Raw genomic sequence first — 25,109 nt, forward strand, 5'->3', positions numbered from 1 at the left:
ATGGACAATACGATTGGCGGGAATTAACCAATGTTGGCTATGCGGGACGGGGTTCTCCTTGTATATCTAGGATGGTGCTTGTATATCACGAATGTTCCCACTGTTTAAGCTGGAGACACGAGACTTTTCAAAACTAAATCAATTACTACCAGCTACATTTCCTTCCACAGACGCAAAGCCGAGCTTAGGCAATCTGGAACTGGACCACAGCACTTCCAGCCTCCCCCACGCTTGTTTCGTCCTCTCGGGGTATGTACAGTCCAAACTTGAGACTCCTGCTCCACCTCTTAGGCTGCCACAAGAAAGATGTTGGAAACCGCTGTTGCCATCAGCGCTGCCAGCGCCATTTTTGTAAACGAGACGTAGCGGTCAAGCGTTGCGGCGGACGACACGTGAACAAGGAGTCCATTGGACCCAGTTGAATTGCGCCCGTTGATTCGCAAGCAGTTGCCGAAAGCGTCTGTAATCATTTCTGATGCTGTGCCGTTCGTAATGGAAGTAGGGATCTCGCACCACTCCCAGCAGTCTTGCACAAGCTGGACAGGGTTAGGATGGCAACAGCTGCTCATCCATGAGTCTGATGCGTTTTGACCCGGGATAACAGCGTAGGTAATGTTTTGCGGAATTGACAAGTTCTCCGGCACACTGGACGTCGGGCAGCTGGTGTTGGTGGCGGCGGACATGGTGAAGGGAGTAGAATGGACGCGTGAGTTGGATGGAGCGATGGTCAGAATGCGAAGGAATCTCCGAGAGAAGGTTTTGGCAAACTTGATGGGGCAAGAAAAATGGAGTGGGCGGGAGAAAATTTGAATCAAAGAGCAGTCTGAACTGAGATGCCCTTTTAAAAAGATGCATGCCACCTAGCTACATGCTGCTTGTTTATGTACGCTCACTATTCGTGAGTACATTTGAGCGAGCAGTTGAAAGATCCATATTTCAAACAAATGGCTGACTACCGAGGCGTGGTTTTATTAGCGACATACCATGCCATGTCACAACCCTTACCAAAACCAAACCGTAAAATCATCGCAGTGGGTCTCGGGACCGTGATCCCCGAGGTTCGAGTTCTTCCTCCACAACGGAGACCACCTCTTGGGAGCTAATCAATCATAACATTAATTTACCGGCGTTCAGATATCTGTTGGTTCACTTGCAAGAGCGGATGAGTTCTCTCGCTCCTATTCAAGCTTTCACTTGGTGAAGAGTGCGCTTCTGTCAGCGTTGGGGGAGGATGGCAGCACGACGGCAAGAGAGACCCCGGCGAGGACGGCGATCTTTAGCATAGAAGTCATCGTGCTGGAATTTATTTTGCTTTCTGAAGGCCACAGTGGTTGTGGAAGAATGTGGTGATGATGGACCGATGACAGCAAGTTAAAGAAAGCTACTGAAGAGCTTGTATTCGGGTTTATACGGCGATTGTTTGTGGGCTAGTGTATTAACAGAGCAGGTACAATTTTACTAAACTCCAAGAATTCACCAATTGAAGTCAAGGGAATTAGATCGTGTAAAGATTAATTAATGTTACCGCTGGCTTGGCTACATATTTTACTCTGCATCCGACTCTGCACCGGGTCGTCTTTAAACATTGACCACTGCTACGATGTCATTTTGCAATTGTAACCAACTTGTCAACTGACATAGCAGTAACCGAGGAGCGTTCTTAAACCGAAAATCAGTCATAATAAAGACCTTTTGCAGCTTCATGGCACACTCAGCACGTTATCTTGAACTAGGGTGCATACATTCAGGTATCATGATCTGATGGCTACTTAAATCATCAAGAGACTCAGTACCTCATTCCAGGTCGATCTGACCCACGCTTTTAGGTGCCACCATATATACTTTTCTTTGCGGGGGAAAGAGACGTTCAAGGAAGTGGGCATAGTCTGAAGTTATCGATAGGAATGCCTGTGTGAATGGCAACTCATGATTGACCGGGAAAGGACACAAATTGCACCAGATATTCCCAGGGGCAAACAAGTGATGTACTAAGTGGATTGAAGCACAGAGATCACGATCAATGAAGCCCAATTTGAGTCCCAGGCGGATGGTTAACAACAAAAGGGCGGTCGAGGTGCATAGGTGTTTTACCTTATCAGTTTAGCCTTGCCTGGCTACTCAACATTACCCACCTTCTAAATTTCCCAACATCCAGAAAAAATGTGTAGTTTGTGCTTGGCGGTTATTGGTAGGCGTTTATTCTACCATTTCACAAGAACTCGTTCTAGAGGGGATACTCGAGTGTCCTCTTACGAAATATATATTGACAAGCATACTGAAGCCATGAGCAGATGCCAATATGGAGCTATTCTTTATAATATAAATCAATGGAAACGTTAAGCTTTTACCTTGAGCATCCAAGGGGGGTTGGCCGACTATATCAAGTCGTCAATGGGATTTTTCAACGTCTATCGCTTCTGTATTCAATCTAGAGCTGGACTTTCCATTGCCCTATAGAGGCCATCCGCCTGGTCCATGTGATTTAAGTGGTGCTTTCCATTGTCATCATTGGAGATAGAAGGCCTCTTCGATGAGAGTCTAAGTCCTACTGCGATTGGTATGAAGCATTCCCGGCTTGTGGCCAAGCTCAGACAGAATATTGTTGGAATGGGGTAGGGCGGCTGTTGCCGGCCCTGACCAAGGGCGTTTCTGTTTTTATTTTTCCTACTTGTCTTGTCGAGATCTGTGCGAGCGCGACTATAAGTCCGGTCAGGAGGGTAGACTTGGAGGAGGATCAACACAGACCATCAACAACTGACGATTGATCAAGCAACAAGACACTAAAACGTTCAACTTACAAATTAGACACAGAGGTGAGTCTTATCGTTAAGTGCAGCATTTTCTCATCTTTAGTTTTCCTTGACTGAGCGAAAGGTCATTGGTGATCAGAGCCGCATCCTGCCAAGGTCAACCCAGCGATGCAGGAGTAGAGGCTTTAATATGCCTCAACAGGCCAGGCGACCTCTTGTTACAGTTGCAATGTTATGATAACGCACGATGGGGAGTGTCTATTCTGATCAGGGCAAGCTTGCATCAGGAGGTGCCCCTAATCAGTACCTCGTGCCTTCCAATATACACATACAAGCTGTGATTCCCAGGTCGTCCGACACTGCAAGTTTTCATGCTGGCGAGGCCATCTCTAGGTATCCAACGTTTCTTTCATCTCTTTCACTAACCCCGCGCGCGAGCAAGTAGCAGATAATGTGCTTGTTTTCGAAAGTCATGCATGACAAGCTTGACTCTATTCGCATACAGACGAGGCTTCCCTCTTATGTATGCCGCTGAAAGGAGTATAAAACCTGTCACAACTTCAGGCCGACCACAAGGGAAATCTTTACAACTAGGCTATGCTACAATTGAACGACAACGAATGGTGAGTAGCAGTAAGAACTCCGCCGAGAATGAGACCTTTCGCCAAGTCCTGCTCGGGATGCATCGTTTGATATGCACGACATACAAACTCTTCTAGGCAGGTGGTCAACGATTCCGTGATTACTTACACCATTCAAGTCCCAAGGTGTGTCATGCAGTCCCAACCGTATTCAAGTTCACCTATGGAGGCACCCGTATGGGATGCAGCAATGACCAAAGCAGCCAAAAGTGGAGGTGCACCTTGGGGATGTATCACGACTCAATACTACAGTAGCGGGAAATTGCATCATCTTTAGCGGCCAACTCATCGACCGTCCGTCCGTATTGTACATGAGCCTGTACTGCTACTCAGTGACTCTATAGCGCGCGTGGCTTTCCCCCGAAGATTTCTACGTCTAGGACCACGGGCGGAGCACTCCGCTAAGTGAGAAATATACGTTCAGCCAAGATTGCACGCGAAGCCATGACTCCATCGAGGCCGTAATGTGGGCTGAGTTTGAGGCGATCCCCAACTCCGGACGAGCTGCACAACGAACTCTCCGTCCAGCGATCGGCCAAACTCCCAAGAAAACGAGCCCCTCAGCGGACACACGCGGCCCAATGGCCCGGTCCCAAACGGCCATTAGGCTAAATGCATCGTGGGAGCGCCCTCGATCCACGGCCCGGATCCCTGTACCGTTACACTGCCGTGCGGAGAAACGCGGGGTGCGGAGGCCCTGGGGTCTTTTCACCCGAGATTACTCCATCAACAATCGACCAGCAATGCCGAGGGCATTGCCCGGCGCGCCTGGGAAACTCAACTTTTTTTCGTCGTGTTTGAGTCGTGGGCTCGGGGCCCGAGAGGACGGAATTACGTCAAACTCGTTGACCGGCCGCGGGATGTACGGGTATGGTGGACATTGATAGCTTATAAGAGGCCGCCTTAAGGCGTTGTACTGGGAACAATGTCCCGGCCAACTCAGTATCGGCCGTCAAGATGACTTCGCGGCGACCAATGACGACACAAGCCCTCGGGCTAACACTCCTGAGCCTACTGCTGCTCGTCCTTCGGCCGGCGGAGGCGCTCGCACTGCACCCTCGACAGAATGTCTCTACCACCAGCCGCGAGCGCATCAGCATCAACAAGGGCTGGCGCTTCTGGCGGTCAGAGTTCAACCCGGACGGGCTGATCTACGACCAGCGCCCGGACTTGGAGAACCTCACCGACACCTACGTCCTGAAGCCCTGGATTCTCCCCTCGGCCAACGACTTCATCAAAGACCCTGCGCAGCATCATCAGCGCCCAAGCGGAGAGCCGACTCGCAATGTCTCGTACGCTTCCAAGGGATTCGATGACAGTGCTTGGGATACCGTCAACATCCCTCACGACTGGGCTATCAATGGGCCGTTTTATACCGAACAGGACCCCATTATCGGCGGTGGAATGGGTCGGCTGCCCGTCCATGGCGTGGGATGGTACCGTCGGTCCGTGACGGTTGCGCCCGAGGACGAGGGCAAGTCGATTTACCTCGACGTGGACGGTGCAATGTCCTACGCGATGGTCTGGCTCAACGGCTACCTGATCGGCGGGTGGCCCTACCCGTACAACTCGTTCCGCCTGGACCTGACTGCACACCTCAAGCCTGGCAGCGACAACCTGCTCGCCATCCGCCTGGACAACCCGCCCGACTCGGCACGCTGGTATCCCGGCGGTGGGGTCTACCGGAACATCTGGTTGACCAAGGTCAGCCCCGTCCACGTCGCCCAGTGGGGAACCTACATCGTCTCCAAGGACGTCTCCGCCGAATCTGCCACCTTGGACCTGGTGGTCGAGGTCGAGAATAAGGGAGAGGCCAGCCAGGAAATCCAAGTATCCACAGACGTTCATATCCTAGATTCCGCCACCGGCAAGGCCGGCGCCAAGGTTGCTGAATTCCCACCATCAACGGCCGATGTCGCGGCAGGCAGCAAACAACAAATCACTGGCTCGACCTCCGTCACGGAGCCGCAGCTCTGGGGCCCCCCGCCAACGCAGAAGCCCAACCGCTACGTCGCAGTCACGACCGTCACCGTCGCCGGTAAGCCGGTCGACACGTACGAGACCCGCTTCGGCATTCGCTCCATAACCTACGACGCCGACAAGGGCCTCCTGGTCAACGGCGAGCATGTGCGCATCCAGGGCGTCAACCAGCACCACGACCTCGGCGCCCTCGGCGCGGCCTTCAACAACCGCGCCGCGGAGCGCCAGCTCGACATCCTGGAGGAGCTCGGCACCAACGCGATCCGCATGTCCCACAACCCGCCGGCGACGGAGCTGCTCGAGATGACGGACAGGAGGGGCATCCTCGTCATGGACGAGATCTTTGACTCGTGGGAGCTCAACAAGACGGCCAACGACTTCCACCTCGTCTTCCCCGAGTGGCACGAGCCGGATCTCCGGGCCTTCATGCGCCGCGACAGGAACCACCCATCCATCATCATCTGGAGCTTCGGCAACGAGGTCACGGAGCAGCGCACCGAAGAGCCGGGCACGGCCCTCGCGCAGCTGCTGCGCGAGATGGTCCACGAGGAGGACTCCACGCGCCTGTCGACGACGTCGATGAACTTCGCGAAGCCCAACATGTCGTACCCGACGGCCATGGACATCATCAGCCTGAACTACCAGGGCGAGGGCATCAGGGACACGCCGAACTACTCGTACCTCTCCGGTGTCAGGACGCACCCGCTGTACGCCGACTACCACGAGGCGTTCCCGGAGAAGCTGATCCTCAGCACCGAGACGGCGTCGTCGCTGAGCACGCGCGGGTCGTACATCTTCCCCGTGACGGATGACGGCGGCGCCCCGGTGAACGACACCTCGGGCGGCAACTCCACGACGCTGGAGGTCAGCGGTTACGAGCTGTACTCGGCCAACTTTGGCGCGTCGCCGGACAAGGTGTTTGCGGCGCAGGACAAGCACCCGTTCGTCGCGGGCGAGTTCGTCTGGACGGGGTGGGACTACCTCGGCGAGCCCACGCCCTACTACACGGCGCGCAGCTCGTACTGCGGCATCGTCGACCTCGCGGGCTTCCCGAAGGACCGCTTCTTCCTGTACCAGGCCCGCTGGCGGCCCGACCTCAAGTTCGCGCACATCCTCCCGCACTGGAACTGGCCCGACCGCGTCGGGGAGGCCACCCCCGTGCACGTCTTCACGGCGGCGGACGAGGCGGAGCTCTTCCTCAACGGCGAGTCGCAGGGCCGCCAGACCAGGGCCGAGTACAGCTACCGCTTCCGCTGGGACGAGGTCAAGTACGAGCCGGGCGAGCTCAAGGTCGTGACGTACAAGGACGGCGCGGAGTGGGCGGAGAACGTGGTAAAGACGGTGGGCGAGGCCACGACGCTCCGCATCTCGGCCGACCGGACGACCATCGACGCCGACGGCCTGGATCTGTCCTTCATCACCATCGAGGTGCTGGATGCGAACGGCGACCTGGTACGGTTTGCGGACAACGCCATCACCTTCTCCGTCAGCGGCCCCGGTGTGATTGTGGCTACCGACAACGGCAACCCCGCGGACTTGGTAGCCTTCTCGTCTCCGGAGCGCAAGGCCTTCAGCGGTCTTGCTCTGGCCATTGTCCGCTCGGAAGAGGGCGTCGCGGGAGACATCACCGTCACTGCTTCTGGTGAGGGTCTCAAGGGCGCAGAGATTACTGTCAAGGCACAGTAATTAACCTCGGCCAAGACAATGTTCATGAATACTTTCCTTCTTGAAAAAACATAAGTGCTGTTAAATTAGTCAATAGACGAGCAGCGTAGTGAGCAAGCCAAATGTAAAAAAAAACTGTTGAATCATTTCGCAACATCGCACATCCATCCTCGTCTCGAGATTTGACTATTTATTGTTCTCTAGCCCGGCCCTGAAGCGATTTGTTTCTTCCTAGGGAGCATTTCCAAGGAGCGGGCCAGAAAAAGGGGCCTTTAATCATGTTATGATAGAGTGATACGACTACCTGGTATTGAGTTTGGCCTTACCGATGTTCCATCTTAAGACCACCGGGATGGGATGAACTGGCGTGCACGAGTCACGAAACTTTCTCGCCTCAACACCGTGAGTCGATCATCGTCCGGCTGCCATTGGTAGGGCTAATGAATCACCCCTAGGGGATTTTACCCCGTATCTTTTCCCGAGCGAGCACGGCACAGCGTGCCGTACTCTTGGCGACACCCGCCAATTCCACACAACTCCAGGGCGTTACCAGCTCACCGGCACGACGGGGGGATTAGGTTAACGACGGACGATGGAAAAGCACCGGCTTGCAGCTGAAAATAGCACAGTCAAGCCCGTATGCACGAGCCATGTCCCCACGCCGAACGGGTTGTCCGGCAATAACTGCCTTGGAAATCCCGGCATGGCGAGATTGCCTCGACCCACTAGCACTCCATGGGCATCCTCCTTTTACGAGATGAAGATGATCGTCGTCATGCGGGAGGAGCGGTAAGCTTTTAAAGATGGCATGCCCATCTTTCGCGCCGGGCCGCATTTTCATCTCTTGTTGGAAACCATTCCTTTTTCGATTCACTGTGTTGTTTGTCGATAGGGTCACCAGTGGAGATCATTAATATGTCGGCAGTCACTCGTTTCTTTTCGGCGGCTGCCGCTGCGTCCGTCGCTGCGGCGGCGGTGCTCGACCTGCCCATTATTGTCGACAACGGCTACGTGAGTTGTAACTCGATGCATTGACGATGGGCACAGGTCGTTAACGTGTACCACAGAAAGTTGTTGACTTCGGCATCGGCACACCGGCGAAGACTTACCGCCTCCTGTTCGACACCGGGAGCTCCTCTTCGTGGGCCGTGGACAATAATTGTGCCAGGTCGACATGCCCCAACGTGAGCGGGTACGTTCGCCCAACTAGCCGTTGCGAAGCTACAGACCACTGACAGCGGCCAGGTATGAGCGCGTCGGCTACAACATTAGCGACTCGACCACGGGTCGCTACACGGGCGAGTATGCCGACATCCCGTACCTCGGCGGCAAGACCGCCGGCCCCACGGTATCCGAGATCTGGACCGTCGGCGACTTTTCCTGGAACCAGTCCTTCATCGCTGCCAACGAGAGCAACTGGGCAGGGCTTGCCGCGGATGGCTTCATGGGCTTGGGCTTCAGCTCCATCATCGACGGAGGCGCGAACACGGTAGTGGAGACCCTCATGGCGGAGAACCAGCTGGATGCCGCCAAGTTCGGCATCTACTACGGCACCGAGTTCAACAACACGGGCGGCAAGCCCGGCGACGGCGTGCTCACCATCGGCGGCTCGCGCGAGAACGACTACGTCGACGGCGAGCTGAAGACGATCCCCATCACGCGCATCGACGGCGGCTACGACGTCTGGCGGTCCACGATTCTCAAGGTCAACGGCACGCGCACGACGGGCAACGGCAGCGTCGTGGAGATCGAGACCGACTTCGACCAGCGCAGCGTCATCTTCGACACGGGCGCGGGCTCCATCACGCTCCCGGCGAGGCAGAACCTGCAGGTGTACGAGTCCATCGGCATGAACTACACGGCGATCCTCCAGGGCGAGCACATCCCGCTCTGCTCCGAGTTCAACTCGTCGTGGTCGTTCAAGTTCACCTTCGGCGACTACCGCTACCCCCAGACGATCGAGATCACCGGAGAACAGCTCCGCCGCCCGGGATTCGCCAACAGGGATGACGCGTGCTGGCCCCCTTTCCAGGATGGTCCGTCGGGTTACGCGCTGATTGGAACGCCTCTTCTGCGCAGCTTCTACACGGTGTGGGACTACGGCTCGGCCGCGAACGAGACGCAAATTGGCCGGTTCGATCCGACGCTGTCATTTGGCAAGGTGAAGGCTAAGGCGGACTGAGGGGACGTAGAGATTGGCGAGTCGGAAAGCGTGGCTAAGACCAGGGGAACCAGATACCTGGAAATCGAAGACAATAAAAGACGAATCTTGGAAATCCAATCCTTCAGTGAAAGACGATGGATGGCTTGCATCGATTGCGAGCAAGGGCAGATCTCGCATCGCAAGTGGTGGAAGGGCGCCCATCAATGCCAACATGGGCCGGCACCCCCTGCGCGTGCATCGGGACTCGTTTATTTGACTTTTGATGTGACGCGCTGTGCCATGCAGAAGCCGAAAAAGTGACAGGTGTGGACGGCGTTTGATTTGTCCTCGGCAGCGATGGTCGGTGCAATGTGAGCTAGGATGAGAGGTCAGAGCTGAGTGATGAGTGCGTGTGAGGCCTGAGAGGGCTGCGGTGCAGAAAACGAGAGGTGCGCTGCTTGGCTGTGCGTCGCCAAAACTCATCATGACGTTATCGGTGACGTCTTGGCTGCGCTACCATTGGCCCTGGGAAAGGCACTCGCCACGCACTCTTCTCCCCCAACTGCGACAGTTGCGCCGTGAGAAGGTGTGGCTGGAAAAAAACCTGGAACATGGGGCGGAAGGCAATGCACGAACCGCTATGGCAATCGTCACTGCTCCGAGAAGACTGTGAGATGGAGGAGGACCGATGCGGGATATTATTATGACGGCTGTCTCTTCTTGTGCTAAGCTGAGCTTCCCGTTCTCCATGTCGCGACCTCTTTGATAGATACCCCTTCACCTACGAATACCCCTAGAATACAGAATATTTTACCCTCTCAGTCGTCAAATATCACCTAAAATACCTGGAATTTACTGCTTTATTCTTGTACACAGTATTGCTTCCACTGGCGATTCACCATGTCACGGACACTGCTTCTCTGTTTTATCCATGGCTTCAAAGTCAGTACTCACTGATAGAAAAACGACTAGGTCCGTCATGCAGCTAACACGTCTACCAGGGGAACGATAATACCTTTCATGATTTTCCAGATGTATGTATCAACAGTCCATGCAAATGTCTTGGCTGTCGGTTTGTTGTGCTCATTTTTCTGTAGGACCTTAAACGGACGGTAACAAAGCAACTGCCTGATCATCGCGTCGAGTCTATCGTCTATCCCCAGTATGAGACGAAAGGCGAACTGGCACAAGCCACCGAGGCCTTCCTTGGATGGTCAGTATATGTCTGCCGGTTCATGAGCGTGAAATGGTGCTAATTATTTTTAGGCTGAAGGAACGGGTCATGGAAGTGAGAAAAACCAACGTCGAAAAGCCATGGCCGCCAAAAGACAGAGAAGTCGGTGTTGTCCTAGTTGCGCACTCTATGGGGTATGCGAGAGTTCCACAGCCACCCAGCCACAGGAAGAAAACTAACATGAAGCCAGAGGATTCGTCGCCGCGGATACCCTGTTCCTCGCCATCAATGAGAGGGCACAGTCAAACCCTTCGGAAGAGGACCCGATCTTCCCCCTGATCCAGGGCATCCTCACCTTTGATACACCCTACAACGGACTGGCCCGCTCCATGTTTGTGTACGGCGGCTTCTCCAACTACCAGAAAGTCAGCAGTGTCTTCAACGTCATGACGGCCCTGTCCGCCGCTGCCCCGGCAAGCCTAGCTCGACTGGGCACTCGCCGGGCAGCCACGTCGGCTGTGGCATCGTCCAGCCGCAATCCCGGCTGGAGGACATGGCAACTTGTTGCTGTGCGGACAGGGACCGTGGGTGCGATTGCAGCTGGCGGTGTCGCTGCCTACGTCAACCGCGAGGCCATCCTCAAGAGCCTCAAGAACCTCAACAAGGACTCCGTCAAGGAGGGCTACCAGCAAAGCATAGATGCCCTTGGACAAGGCCTGGCGTACATCAACCGCGGAAACGTCGGCCAGTCCTTCGCCTGGCTTTCGGATCACTTCACATTCGTGGGCGCGCTGATGAAACAAAAAGAACTCAATCGACGACTCGAACGGATGGGCGCTCTGAAGGGCGTCGGCATTCACGACTTTTACGTATCCCTCGGCGAGAACGGATATTGGCAGGGCGGTTATTTTGTACCTGAACGGACATTCTGTGCTATCCCAGAAGAGAGCCATGCGGCGTCATCCCTCTTTTCTCGCGAGGTGCTGCCAACCGTTGATGACGAGGTCCAGGCGCACATGAGCATGTTCGAACCGGAGAAGCACAAGGGCTACGAGAAGATGACCGAAAAGGCCGCCGACCTTGTGATCGAATGGTTCAAGAGCGAGGAGCCGCTTGTCGACGACCCCAAGTTCCGCGAGACGCCTCCCGAGGAAGTCGCGGAGGATCACGAAGTTGAGGAGACCTTGGAGAAAGCCATATCAAACACGGAAAATGCGGACAAATCGGACGAGAAGCTCAATGAGAAGGAGGCATCCAAGTCCACAGACGAGCTGCCCGACGAATCTCCCATCGACATCACCGCAGCCGCGTCACTTGTGCCGCTGCCAGAGGACGGCGAGGGAGATCTCGTGGGAGACATCAACACCGAGAACATGACAAGCGAGGAGAAGCGGACGTACATGCAGCACCTCTTCCGGATTGCGCAGCAAACAGGCACGGGCGTCAAGGGATGGTGGCCCAACAAGATGCCCGGCATGCCCGGCATGCCCAACATGCCTAGCATGCCTAACCTGCCGTCCATGCCCAAGGTCCCCGCTTCCGTGTCGTCCCTTGGCCAGGTGTCCATGCCGAGCGTGAACATCTTCCGGAAGTCAACGCCGTCGCAGGCGCCGGTTGACGATGCCAAGAAGGAAGGTGAGAAGCCCGAAGACGACAAGAAAGTAGCCGAGAATGCTGGTAAAGAAGACATCAGCAGTGACAAGGCGGAGGTTGAGAAAACTATTGACGAAGAGAAGGCTAGTAATCCGACAGCCAAGGCAGCGATGGAGACAGGCCAACTGGAGTCGGCCGAGGGGGGTGCGGATGCAAAGCAGTAAATGAGAGCAATGAGTGACGAATTTATGTTCTTTCGGAAAACACGAGCGCCGTCATGATTTTGAACGAGCAACATCTATTTTAATCAATATGTATTAAGTTTGCTTTCTCTCAATGTATTGAGGCCGTCTTACGCTCCAGATCCCAATTGTCGTGATGACAGAACATGCCGCTTCTAGTTCAAGTAGAAAACATCGTACGCGCCAACCATATGTACAAGACGAAGACAGCAAAACTACCAATGGCAGGCGCAAAAAAAAGAGTCGCTAGAATGGTTCGCAAAAAGTCAAAAATTTGATTTCGCCCGGACTTGAACCGGAGACCTTCAGTGTGTTAGACTGACGTGATAACCAACTACACCACGAAACCATTGATTGATGAGAGATTAGATCAACGTTTAGTATATGATCCACCAATGACCCCACCACCCTGATAGGCGGAATCCCACTCTACAATCTTCTACATTCACGCTCATCCCCATGCATTTTTTCTTTCTTCTACGGAATTGAGGTCTCCATTGTTGTGGACATATAGTAAGCGTGTTCTACGTAGACCAAAAAGCACAGGCAAATGAGTCCCCTACCATTTTATGATTACTTCAGGTCAAGATTCATTGAGGCTATTATGTGCTGGTTTCGACCACGGCGGTTCAGCATGTTTGCTACGACCCATACTTGAGGATATTTGGCATAGTTGCTAGCCGAGCCAGCCGAATCTGAAAGTGGTGATCATCAGGGAATAAAGGGTCTGTCAATCGAGACCATAGGGCGCCTCGGAGCGACCCGAAACTCTCAGGACCATCCATGCCCGTCTCCTGGAAGGACCCTGATATGTTCCTATAAAAACCACTCCGAGGTCACTTCCATGTGACCATGGGCCTATCCTTGAGTTCCCAAGGTCTTATGCCGAAAGCCGGCGGCGTAGCAGGCCTGGTGGGACTGGCTGATATGATGTGACGGTACCACATGGGACGAACCTGGGCTCCGACATGGTTCTATCCGACAACCGCTGAATCACCGTTGCCGAGATGCAAGGCACATGGCCTCATGATCAACGCGCGTGATACCCTTGATCCCTTGCTCATTGCCGCCGGTCTATCGATAGGCCGTCCTGCGCTGTCAATGTGGCATTGAGGCACAGATATCTCCCGCTATCGATCCTATTCGGGGAATCTTGACTAACTTCAGTCCCTTTGCCTACCTATAACGGGCCGAGCCGAACGGCACTGGTTGCCATTAAACTTAACACCAGCTTCATATGGTTGACCAGTGTGTTGACAGCTGCCCTCGGTACTGCGGTCGAATCCGTCGTCAAGCGGAAGAATTGAGAAATCATTCAGCGGCTAGTGCAGTTTACTCTCCAACCATGAGATGATGGACGACCGGAATTGCACAAAAATGAGTTAATTTTCTTTGGCTGTTGCAAATCCTCACCCCATGCTGGTGATGTGAGCTCGATAGATAAGCCATCATCACGAAATCCCATGTTATCTCTACGCCATGTAAGTGATCTCGGCGGCATTCCGGCCCCTTGCCTCTTCCCAGCAGGCCGGTACGTTCCTGCGTCCAGCTCCCTGCCGGACTCACAATCCATAGGTTCTTGGGAGTCAGGAACACGTTCCTGCGCTGCATTTGGCTCGTGGCGTTTGTACTCTGGACTTGGCGACGCTCGATTTGCTCGACTCGGTCCCGAATGGCGCGATATTGCGTGCTCAACGTCATAATAAAAGTGATATATTACCAACAAGTGCCGCCCCTCATCCGCCACTTTACCGATATGCATACTTTCATGTCTAATTTCGCTTCTCCATCCCATTTCGCCGTCAAACTTTAGGAGCCGTTTACCCCGCATCCGCCCCGGGACGTCCCCATTGGATCGAAGTTGTTTAAATTGGACGGTTCTGCACACCCCTCGGTTCTTCGGTGGAACATCTGCGGGACCTGCAGTCCGGCCCAATTGCCCCGTCAGGGAGGTGACAAACTTTCTTGTGGGCTTGGACTCCCCCGGTTCCTTTCCTCCGCCATCGGCGCAATTACGCCGAACTTGGAGCTCCCATGCCCTCTTGAAAGCTCACAGCTTAGCTAGCAATTAGTGTAGAGTGCCGCGGCTTCGATTTTTCCACTGGCGACTCGCGGCAACGGCTCGAGCAGGAGAGGGGTCCCTTGACCTAATCTAACATGCAGATCTAGCGGCCACCAGCAACGTCGTATTGAGCTTGATTGCGGGCGACTCGCCGAGAAAGATGGAGCGGAGAGATGGCATCATGCGCGCTGGAATCGCGTCGGGCCAAGTCTTCTCCCTCTGCCCCGTGCCTGTCACGAGTCGAGATTGACGCGCCGGATGATGCCATCTCCAGGCTGTGCTGCGAGCCAAGACTCGCCGGACCAGGTGGTGATGTGTAATTCGCATCCCGTTCCCCCGAGGGGGTCGTATCGACTACTTATTAGATCGACGCGACGGCCGTAATTCTTTCCAGCAGTTCCAACGGTCCACGACGTCTCAGGGTCTATCCTTAGTCTTGCAAGGATGTCTCGAATCGTTCTCGGCCTCGTCGCCTTCGCCGGCCTCTTGGGGTCTGGCAGCGCTCAGAACAGCACCGGCGACAGCGCCACCGTCAAGTGGCTCGGCAGCACCCCTTCCTACAACGCCGGCACGACCTTCGGTCTGCCCTGGGCCCGCGGCAAGCTCTACCCCAACTCCACCGAGTTCTCCGTCTCCGGCGGCGGCCCGCTGCAGACCTGGGTGACGGCCTACTGGTCCGACGGCTCCATCAAGTGGACCGGCCACGCGATTCCCGAGTCCGACACCATCCTGGACGAGTACACCGTCAGCGCCTCGTCGTCGTCCAACTCGACGACGCGCTTCTCCCGCGCGAGACGCCAGCAGTCCAGCGGCCTGACCGTCTCCGAATCGTCCGACGCCATCAGCGTCGACACCGGCAAGCTCGCGCTTTCCTTCCCCAAGTCCGGCAACGTCATTGTCGGCGAGATCAAGACCGCGTCTGGCAAGACCATCGGCCAGAACGGAAAGCTGGTCCTTCACTCCCAGTCTGGAGTCGAGGACCAGGCCGAGCTCAAGGGCCAGAGTGCCATTGACCACTTCAACTTTGAGAGCAACGTTGAGGAGGTTACCGTCAGCAAGGACAACACCGCTCGCACCCTCGTCACCGTCCGTGGCAAGCACTCGGCCCTGGACGGCGGCAGCCACGCCGACTGGCTCCCCTTCATCCTCCGCTTCTACCTCTACAAGAACTCCGAGGCTGTCCGCATTGTGCACACCGTCATCTACGACGGCAAGGCCGAGGAGGACTTCATCACTGGTCTCGGTATCCGGTTCGAGGTTCCCCTTGAGGGCGAGGAGCAATACAACCGCCACGTCAGAATCTCCGGCGTCGACGGAGGTCTTCTCAGCGAGGCCGTGCAGGGCATCACTGGTCTGCGAAGAGACCCTGGCGCCCAGGTTCGGAATGACCAGTTCGAGGGCGTCAAGCTGGCCGACCCGGCGACCTGGGACACCAGAGTCACCAGCAGACTCAAGTGGATTCCCACCTGGAGCGACTTCAGCCTGACCCAGCTGTCGCCTGATGGCTTCACCCTGAAGAAGCGCACCAAGGCCGGACAGAGCTGGGTCAACATCCCCGGCGGCACCCGCAACGGCGGTCTTGCCTACCTCGGTGGTGCCACCAAGGGTGGCCTTGCTGTTGGTCTGCGCAACTTCTGGAAGCGCTACCCTACCGGCATTGACATTACCAACGCCGCTACCGACAAGGGTGAGATCACCATCTGGATCTACAGCCCCGAGGCCCCGGCCTTGGATCTTCGTCCTTACCACGATGGCCTTGGCCAAGACACGTACGCCGAGCAGCTCGATGCTCTCGAAATCACCTACGAGGACTACGAGCCCGGCTTCAACAACCCTTACGGCGTCGCCCGAACCAACGAGATCTTCCTGTACGCCTTCGACCAGACCCCCAACCGCACCCTCCTCGCCGATTTGACCCACCACACCAACAACCCTCCCGTTCTCTTTGGCGAACCCGAGCACCTCGCCGAGACCAAGGCCATTGGCAACTACTGGGCGCCCCCTAGCGAATCGGCCACCGGCTTGGCTGCCGATATCGAGAAGCATCTCGACTTCCTCTTCAAGTTCTACGAGGGCCAGGTCGAGCAGCGCAAGTGGTACGGCTTCTGGGACCACGGCGACTTTATCCACGCCTACGACCCCGACAGACACCAGTGGCGCTACGACATCGGTGGCTACGCCTGGGACAACTCCGAGCTCTCCCCCGATCTTTTCTTCTGGAACTACTTCCTCCGCACTGGCCGTGAGGATGTCTTCCGCTTCGCCGAGGCCCAGGTCCGCCACACGGGCGAGGTCGACGTCTACCACTTGGGTCAATACAAGGGTCTCGGCACCCGCCACGGCGTCCAGCATTGGGGCGACAGCGCCAAGCAGGCCCGCATCTCGACTCCTCAGTACCGCAAGGTCTTCTACTTCATCACCGGAGGAGACGAGCGCACCGGCGAACTCATCGAGGAGATCCTCGATACCGACAAGACCTACGGCATTCTCGACCCCAACCGCAAGGTCCGTACCGATGGCTGGGTGCCCACCCCCAACTCCACCGTCGCCGTTGGTCTCGGCACCGACTGGTCCTCCCTTGCCGCCTCCTGGCTGCTCGAGTGGGAGCGCCGTGGATCCCGCTGGGAAGAGGCCCGCACCAAGCTCACCAACACCGCCGCCAGCATTGCCAAGCTCAAGAACGGCTTCGTCTCGGGCTCCGGCCTCTACAACCTCGCCGACGGCACCCTGGGCCCGCCCCCCGCGGACCCCAACAACGAGGGCAACGTCGCCGTGTCCCACTTGTCCGCCGTCTTCGGTCTCCTCGAGGTCGTTGCCGAGTTCATCGAGCACGCCGGCGACGACCTTCCCGAGGGCTTCGAGCAGGCCTGGCTGGACTACAGCTACTACTACGGCGCGGGCGCGGCGGAGCAGACGGCGCGCTACGGCAAGTCGTTCGGCAACCTCAACCTCAAGCAGGGACACTCGCGTCTCACGGCCTACGCCGCCCACCGCACCAACAACGCGACCCTCGCCGCGCGCGCCTGGAACGAGTTCTTCAACACGGACGGATTCAAGCAGTCCTCGCCCTGGAGCACCGTGCCCTTCAACGGCAGCGCTGTCCTGGCGCCCATTGACGAGGCTGCGTGGATCGCCACCAACGATGCCGCCCTCTACGGACTGGCGGGCATCATCAACCTGGCCCTGGTCGGGGATTACATTGGTTAAGCCTCTTTCTGATCGAGCCAATCCTTTGCGTTTGTTTTTTATCGGGCACAAGTAATGGTGCCCGACCACTTTGTACAAAGAAACGATTACGTGTACACCTCTTTAAATCCTTTTTGTATATAATATCAATTTGACGGACCCCGATTGCTATGGTGGAATTTCAAGTGTTGCCGATCTTGTAAGCTGTGAGGTTTCTGTTCCAAACGACCACTGATATCTGGTGGTGCTTTGACTACTCCGTAACCTTGAATCTCGACGCATGGGCGACTGCTTGAAACTTCACATCAATCGTGTTGGGAATCAAGACTTCACTAAAGACACGGCAGCACCAGAGCCAGCCAAGCTAGTGCCAAGCACTCTTGGGCATCATCACCTTCCAAGTTGTAACCAAGTCTCGGCTTCGCCAACGCAATCTCCTTGTAGATCGTGTACTGTGGCCAGCAAATGCATAGTCCGACTAAGTGGAACAAACCCTTCAGAGTCATTCCTAGCAGATTGCCGTCCAAATCTTTCCCCTATTCATTGTCAAGTCTCTCGTCTTTTGTTTTTGTGAACGTGTTGACAACGTAGAGGCCCTTTGACTTCTCTTTCCTTCCCCCATAGCGGCACGGAGCAACTTTGTTGCTGTCCCCAAGGATTCTGGCGAGCCCCTATAAACAGCCAAGCTCAACTTATTTCACCTCTTATTAAATACAAGGTATATTCCTGTAAACAGAGCAATATGTCGCCTCAGTGTAGCTGTGAGAGCTTGGCACTAGTCGATTATGTTACTGTATTCGCTGTAGGCTGATTGGAAAAACTTTCTTATCTGGCGAATCCCTGCCCAGCTGAGATCAGGCGTAGACCAGATGGCTCAGAGCGGATAGAAACCTCTCATAGCCATTGGTATTAAAGTCATCGCTATTCACGTAAACGCCCAGGGCTTTCTCAAGCATAGAGAAGTCTGACGTGAGCAATATTTATCCTCTAGCGGATCGAATACCCTAAGTGAACAACACTTACTTCCTAAAAGAGAAAGTTTACGACATCTCATTCGTCATTGAACTAGGTATGTAAGATTTAAATCCATTCCGCTCAACCGTAAGCGCCTAATCCGAAACTATTCACCGCAGCTCATCATTCCTGTATCTCTTTTTCAGCTGGAATCTTCAGCCTCGACAAGGGTGACTGACACCTCGGCAGACAGTCATCATTGGCTGAAATATAACCAATTAATGCCTTATTAGGCATGGCCGGTTTTCCCAGGGGGATCCCTCCGAATGCGCAGCGCGGTTTTTTACCTAATTGGGTTAATCAACGTCAAGCAAGTATGGGTTTTTATCGCACCCTAAAGCTTATGTAGCACGACTATGCAAAAAATGGCATTAAGCATACATTTTGCATCCTAGCCTTAATCATTTTGCAAAACAAAGATCGCGAGGTGTAAATTAAGCGACAGTAGACAAGTCTCAGTAAGCGCTAATGCTTAGTTGGCAAATGGAAGTATGGCTATGTTGGAAGCAAATGTATGTATGGTCAGTTCTGTAATAGAGTCAGGTCACATACAACTGGTCTCTTGACGCACATTCTGGCTTGGTCCTCAACATATATAAACCTGTAATGTTCGACACAATATCAATGATTTCAGTATTAGCCATTGACCTCATCCCCTCGACTCTTCAACCCAAGACTACCTACTCCGTTTCAGCTGCCAAAATGCACATCACTTTATTCACTCTTTCGCTGGTTGCCTCAGGCTTTACTGCCCCAGCACTTGAAGCCCCAGAGCTTGACTCTTGGGGACTTGCAGCTCGTGAACCGTAAGCCGGAGACTACAGTGAATCTCCTTTCACGGGTGTTTGGAATGACGAGGAGCCCGACTTCGAATCTGGCTTCCTGGTCCCCAAGAACATTTCCTGGGAGGACTACGACTCTGCCGGAGAATTCATGGTCCCTGTCTCCAAGTTGAGTCGCCGTGGGGATTTCGACCTCTCCCTTGCCGAACATCACCCTGGACAGCGAACTTGAGGTCGTTCCCCGAGCAGCGGGAAACACCAAAGCATTCATGGGTCGGACCAAGGTCGATTACGGCTGCGATGCCTCAATCCGCAAAACCCTCAACGAGGCAATTGAATCCCTCTGTCGCAATGGGTTCTGCGATGCGGGGACCGTGTACAGTCGCAAGGTCAAATACATGAACGGCGGTCCCCTGACCACAGCATGGAGCAGAGTTGAGATCGAGGGCACATATGACGGACCACAGACCCGCGGCAATGTCCAAAAAGCTGTGGAGAAGATGATTACTCCCGATACTGCCGTGCCAGCAATTAGGCGCTATTCTACCGGCAACAACTGGAATCCGATCAACCAGAGATGCAAGATGTCCAAATTCTCGAACTACATTCATGTTCACAAACAATTCAACCCCCCAGTCAATATTCAAATCAGGATCAGTCTGCACACAACGAATTGTAAGTAATACTGTCTGGTGTTTGGTTGTAAGGCTGTGAGCGCGGTTGAACACTAACATCGAAGGATGCAGCAAACTGTATCGCTCAGGATATTCTCAACACGGTGGCAGGTACGATCAATCCCGTTGCGGGCGGTTTCTTTGGCCTACTCAGCCTGAACTGCAAGTAACGCAAACTGTCATTATGAACGGCATTCATCTTGTCACTTAAGATGGATGTGCTTGGATGCTGGGGTTTGTGTAACAATTTGGAACGCTGTTCGCTCTGTTCGAAATGAGTGATAGACTGGGAGCATATGAGAGGTAGGGCCATTTTAACGCCACCTGCAACAGCAGCCCATCTTGTGTCATAGTCGTCAGCGTGCATTTAAGTCTCATCAGGAGCACTCGGATCAGGGCCAGGAGGGGGACTTGGAGATAAGTTCACCAACAGAGAAATATGACTTTCGTCTTCATGAGAGATCTTACTAGACGAGTACGCATTCAGTAACTGCTGGGGTGACCACCAAGCAAGTAGGCGTCCTTTTGAGCTACAAGTAGCTACAAGACCATCTTGCATACAAAGCCATGAAGATAGTCACAAAATGCACACAGAGTTGACCTAAACAAGACCAATTCGTATCTAACAAACTTGAATTAACCACCGTTGGGAGAAAATAAGCATGCTAATATTTACATCAGTACCCTTGTTCTGGAACCATTTATGCCCGCCATGCTTTGCCGCCCAATAGTCGTCTGTGATGGCTTTCCGGTCGTTCTGGGAATGCCCCCACGATACCCTTGGTGATGGACTTCCTTTGGCGAAGAATTTGAGGTGTACACATGCCGCTCTCCATGAGATTCTTCTTCGTGCTGACCATTGTCATTTGGGTGCTTGTGAGTTCCCCTCGATTCCTCCGCCGGTTGACGTCCATTTTGCTGGGCGGTACAGAATCATGGCCCCGATCTTGTCATTTACATGGTAAAGCTTCTGACCCAGCCAGGGTTGTCACCAATAGTTGGGTTCTGAGCAAGACGAGCGACACATTCATGGCCGGGGTTGAGCCAGAAGCATGATTCATTGCTTCGGCGCATGGCGCAAATGATTCGGCGCCTAGCTGAATCGTTCTTCAAAGAGAGAGTGCCAGACGCAGGGTCGTATGTAGCAGTCCCAGATGGAAGTTGGGCGACGAGAATGCTTCCGGAAAGTATTCCGGAGTAGGAGGTGTTGGTTTCTTCAGTAACGCCATTTGGGTAAGGCCTTTGGGCGCAGGGAACCTGGGCGTTCACACCGGCGCCAAGAAGCAAGGCCGACAGGAGGGTGGAGGTGGTAAACTTCATAATGAATGTGGTGGAGGAATGTCAAGTTATTGGAGTAGCTGGTAGATGTGATTGTAAAGAATGTTGGAATGATAATGGAAGATTAAAGGTAGTGAGAAGGGCGGGAATTGGCATATTTATATCTGAAATAATCTCACACTCTATGAATATTGTGAATGAGATCGAATGATCCACAATTACCTCGTTCCACCTCCTCTGTACATAGGTCACGGATAGAATGTATTGAACCTAGCTACTCGAGACCACAACTCTACGCTGAGAACATAAGGGGACGTAATTGGCAGCCCGATGCTCCGCGGGCGCTCCGCGGGCGGAGTAATTAGGTTTGCACAAAAGAGTAGCCTTGTTGAGTAAGGTAAATGAAGCCTGGCTCCTCACTCCTACCGGTGGGCAAGGAAACAAGAATAGCTGCCTAGACTAAACCGTGCTTAATCCTCACGAATCTGTCCATTGAATGACTCAATACTTCGCTAGAGCATGACCAGTGGCTGAAATAACACTAAAAGACTTGGCGCAAACTATCCATCCCATCGGCTGCATTCCACTGACGCATTTTGAAACTGCCTTGGTTACCAACTTTTTCACTACATCAACAAAATACAATATCTGTAGTTGATAAGAAACTCGTTAGATCGCTTTTTGGTTGCCTAATTCATAGCACTCGATTGTAATGCGTATATATTGCAGTTCATTTGGGGCCGGCGGGAGTCTTTTTGAGGTAAACTCTACTTCGAGCCATGGCTGACTGGCAGACGGGTCAAAAACAGAACTCGCACATTATTAACATGGTTTTAGATACATAATACCTATAGTAACCATGGATTGTTAGAGGTGAACGCTGACAGCTTAACGAAGTTTAAGTGTGACAATATCTTAGATGCCTACAATTCTCAGAGTTGCTGTTTTCTGTGGCATAAAGATTACCCAGTCGCAGTAATTTAATATCAAATGTAGGTTAGTTGCAGGTGACATCGAAAACCAAACCCTGATCTCTTCTGGTAATGGGACTGGTCCACTACACTATTTGTAAATGGTCTGCTAAGCGACCAGGGCACTGGGGCTACTACATCCCTCGCCGCATTAATGGAAACATGAAATATAGAAGGCAACCGATCTTAGATGGGAACGCCGCCAAGATATTTACCATAAAAGTTATTTTCAATCTTTTACCTTCCCTTAACCGTCCAGTCTTTTAGTATGTTAATACACTCCTAATTTGGAGCAAGTACTTCGAGTGTGTTGAAGAAGAAACAACCCTGTAGAGTCAGGAATCTTGGCATGACTGAGTTCGGATGGATGCTTGGGATGGCATATTACGATGATCTCTAAAGGTGGCAATCCGTAATCGCTAGTGCAATTACAAAGAAAGTTACTTGATATTACCTTCCCCTATATGTCTCCCATAATGTAAATCATCATGATAAATTATTTTGTGTATATAAAGAATCAAATTCGTCGCTTCTCAGCTCCAACTTTCTCTCAACACTACAGCCTCAGTCATTACTTTAAAACCACTTCAACACACGTACACAAAACCAACATCCTTTTTGCCAAACACGAATTAGTTAAGATGCGTACCTCTACTGCTCTTGTGTCCTTCTTCGCCTCCTTCAATATGATCACCACGGCAGCTGCTATAACCGACGCCGAAGCCCTTCACCTTACGACGCCCCAGCTCGATGCCTTGCTCCAAGCCGATGTGTCTTCTGTTGACATTTCCGCCTTCTCCAAGGCACTTAGTGTGCCCGAGGCCGACTGTAAGGCCTGGCCCTTGGCCTTGAAGGCCTTCACCCTGGCGGATCTCAAGCAAGAATTGGGCGTCGACGCCAAGGGCATCGCCCCTACCCCTAAGTTTGTCAAGCGCCAGGGGGATCCAGCCAGAGTAAAAGCAGCTAGAGCGGTTGCTGAGAGAGAGAAGGCCAAAAGACGCGATCACGGACGAAGGCTTGCAGAGTGCAAAGGCGACAAGACTACCTGCCATGCGTGTATTGTTGGCTGCAGCGCACTTTTCACGGGCCAAATGGCGTTGTGCATTGCGGCTGCTCTGGGAGAGGAATGGCTGGCCTGGGCAATGACGCCGCTTGTGGCGGGTGAGCTTATTTCTTGTGTTACAACTGCCATTTCTAAGGAATCCCTGGCTGTTGCTGGATGCCTGGCTCAGCCTCTTGGTGGCACCAAATAAGTCCCACGGGGAGGGGTGATCCTTTGGGCCTCTGGGGAATGGAACGTACTGCTCCGTAGTTCCGTCTAGATTTACCTTAATCAACTTGCTACCCCTCTGAATGTGCAGTATACTTGTGTGGATGTTGAAGGTTCTAATCTGCCGGTGGGAGATGCCACACCAGTCATACCGGTAACGCGTGCTGAAGTCGTACCCGAGTCATTGTTTTTGTTCTATTAGCGGCATTATGAGATCTCGAACTTTAGATTGGGTTTGTGGATGTAAGAAGCACGGACAGGTTTAAGCTTTGGTGCCATGCGGTTTGAAATTGTTACAGGCACCTCACAACTCAAACAGAGTTATTGACGACAAACAACGTTACGGCCGACTAGCTTTTATCGAACCACACAATCCAGTCAACGGCGCTTCATACACATAACGGAATAATCCAGAACGTTGCAAAGAGGCATAACCAAGATGGTTTACCCTCTGTTCAGGCCATCTCCAGGCCAGCTCAGGCCAAAGAAGCGAATGGAAGGGGGGTTCCCGAACAGATGGTTTCAAAACTGCTACGTATATTTGCACACTGTGGATATGAGCAGATTTTCATGAAGCTCTCCAATAGTGATGCGGAAGTTGAAACAGCAGACTGCCACGGATGAATCGCAGTGTGATGAGTTACTATGGGAGCTAATTGCGGGGTATTTGCCTAATCTTGGGTACAGTTGTCCAGAGATATTCCGTCAATATCGATCCGAAAAACCTCTCAACTCTCGTGACCCGTAGTAACTGTTGATCTTATACTAAATCCAAACAATACGGGGCATCAATATTAGTGATAACATGATTTGGCCTTTGAAGATGTCTCACCCAGAGTCACGAGATTTCTGGTCCGGCGATACATTGTTGCATTGGTGAATGATGGAATATAAAGTTAAGCATGGATATAGCCTGCTGCCAACTACTGTCCCATTTCAATTTAGACCTGCAAAAGATGTTCGAGTAAGCCCCTTGCCGCGGTTGCCCCCAGTGCACGGCCTGTGTATAAATCCTGAGCCGAGATCATGGTTACTAGTATGCCAGTACTCCATATAGCGTAGGATATCGAAACTCGTCTCCCTATGCGGTAGATTCGTGCCGTCTGAATTTTAAAGTTCGTTCTACTGGGCCCTCGGACAAGGGTGCCGAATGATACAACACCAACTGATAGTGTACATGAGTCGTCCTCTCTATATCACATACCCATTGCGGACTACTCCGTCCGGCGGACTGCAAAACCATGCTTGGCACACCGTTCGTCTCGGCAATTTAATCGATGATCGGTGACCGCGATGTTTGGCCATCCCCAGATGCTTGCAAATGCTCCAGTTTGTGTTAGTCCGAGACCCTGCTAATGCCGTTGATATGGAGTAATCCTCAATATGTAAAGATAGCTTTGACCTATATAGTTCGATGAATAGTAGCTCACGCGCCATACGGAGCAAGATTTACAACCTTAAGTTATTGAATTTTTCGTCCGACCTCAAGACCCCCGTCACCTTAACCTTATTCCTGAGCACATTACCAACCTTGATCATGAAAGTCTCACTGATCGCCTCTTTCTTCGTCGCCGTCATCGTGCCGGCCAGTGCCGAGTGCGGCCCTTTTGGCAACGACTTTGGCGCGTGCCTCAACTGGTGCAGCGACACGAACCCCGGCGCCGAGTATTCTATTCTCCAAGGC

The 25,109-nt window shown here is 53.3% G+C and overlaps 7 protein-coding genes across 7 annotated transcripts; 6 read left to right on the top strand and 1 right to left on the bottom strand.

The window, feature by feature from the left end:
- Positions 1-287: 287 nt before the first annotated feature.
- EsH8_II_001170 (uncharacterized protein) lies at positions 288-683 on the bottom strand (the record flags this gene model as incomplete). The annotated part of the gene is made up of 1 exon (XM_083264468.1): positions 288-683. One exon carries the CDS (start codon positions 681-683, stop codon positions 288-290), a length of 396 nt encoding a protein of 131 aa, XP_083121790.1.
- Positions 684-4,348: 3,665 nt separating this feature from the next.
- On the top strand, positions 4,349-7,057 carry EsH8_II_001171 (beta-galactosidase; the record flags this gene model as incomplete). The annotated part of the gene is made up of 1 exon (XM_083264469.1): positions 4,349-7,057. The coding sequence occupies one exon, from the start codon at positions 4,349-4,351 to the stop codon at positions 7,055-7,057; it is 2,709 nt and encodes a 902-aa protein (XP_083121791.1).
- Positions 7,058-7,951: 894 nt separating this feature from the next.
- EsH8_II_001172 (aspartic peptidase domain-containing protein) lies at positions 7,952-9,218 on the top strand (the record flags this gene model as incomplete). The annotated part of the gene is made up of 3 exons (XM_083264470.1): positions 7,952-8,047; positions 8,104-8,228; positions 8,282-9,218. 3 exons carry the CDS (start codon positions 7,952-7,954, stop codon positions 9,216-9,218), a joined length of 1,158 nt encoding a protein of 385 aa, XP_083121792.1.
- Positions 9,219-10,079: 861 nt separating this feature from the next.
- EsH8_II_001173 (uncharacterized protein) lies at positions 10,080-12,170 on the top strand (the record flags this gene model as incomplete). Its single annotated transcript, XM_083264471.1, has 5 exons — positions 10,080-10,121; positions 10,181-10,213; positions 10,277-10,392; positions 10,446-10,547; positions 10,604-12,170. 5 exons carry the CDS (start codon positions 10,080-10,082, stop codon positions 12,168-12,170), a joined length of 1,860 nt encoding a protein of 619 aa, XP_083121793.1.
- A 2,524-nt stretch (positions 12,171-14,694) lies between these two features.
- Positions 14,695-17,457, top strand: EsH8_II_001174 (uncharacterized protein; the record flags this gene model as incomplete). Its single annotated transcript, XM_083264472.1, has 1 exon — positions 14,695-17,457. One exon carries the CDS (start codon positions 14,695-14,697, stop codon positions 17,455-17,457), a length of 2,763 nt encoding a protein of 920 aa, XP_083121794.1.
- Positions 17,458-19,501: 2,044 nt separating this feature from the next.
- EsH8_II_001175 (uncharacterized protein) lies at positions 19,502-20,076 on the top strand (the record flags this gene model as incomplete). The annotated part of the gene is made up of 2 exons (XM_083264473.1): positions 19,502-19,907; positions 19,979-20,076. The coding sequence occupies 2 exons, from the start codon at positions 19,502-19,504 to the stop codon at positions 20,074-20,076; spliced, it is 504 nt and encodes a 167-aa protein (XP_083121795.1).
- A 2,720-nt stretch (positions 20,077-22,796) lies between these two features.
- On the top strand, positions 22,797-23,408 carry EsH8_II_001176 (uncharacterized protein; the record flags this gene model as incomplete). Its single annotated transcript, XM_083264474.1, has 1 exon — positions 22,797-23,408. The coding sequence occupies one exon, from the start codon at positions 22,797-22,799 to the stop codon at positions 23,406-23,408; it is 612 nt and encodes a 203-aa protein (XP_083121796.1).
- Between the last annotated feature and the right edge of the window lie 1,701 nt (positions 23,409-25,109).

Source organism: Colletotrichum jinshuiense, chromosome 2 (genome assembly GCF_051148585.1).
Source record: "Colletotrichum jinshuiense chromosome 2, complete sequence".
Lineage (NCBI taxonomy): Eukaryota > Fungi > Ascomycota > Sordariomycetes > Glomerellales > Glomerellaceae > Colletotrichum > Colletotrichum jinshuiense.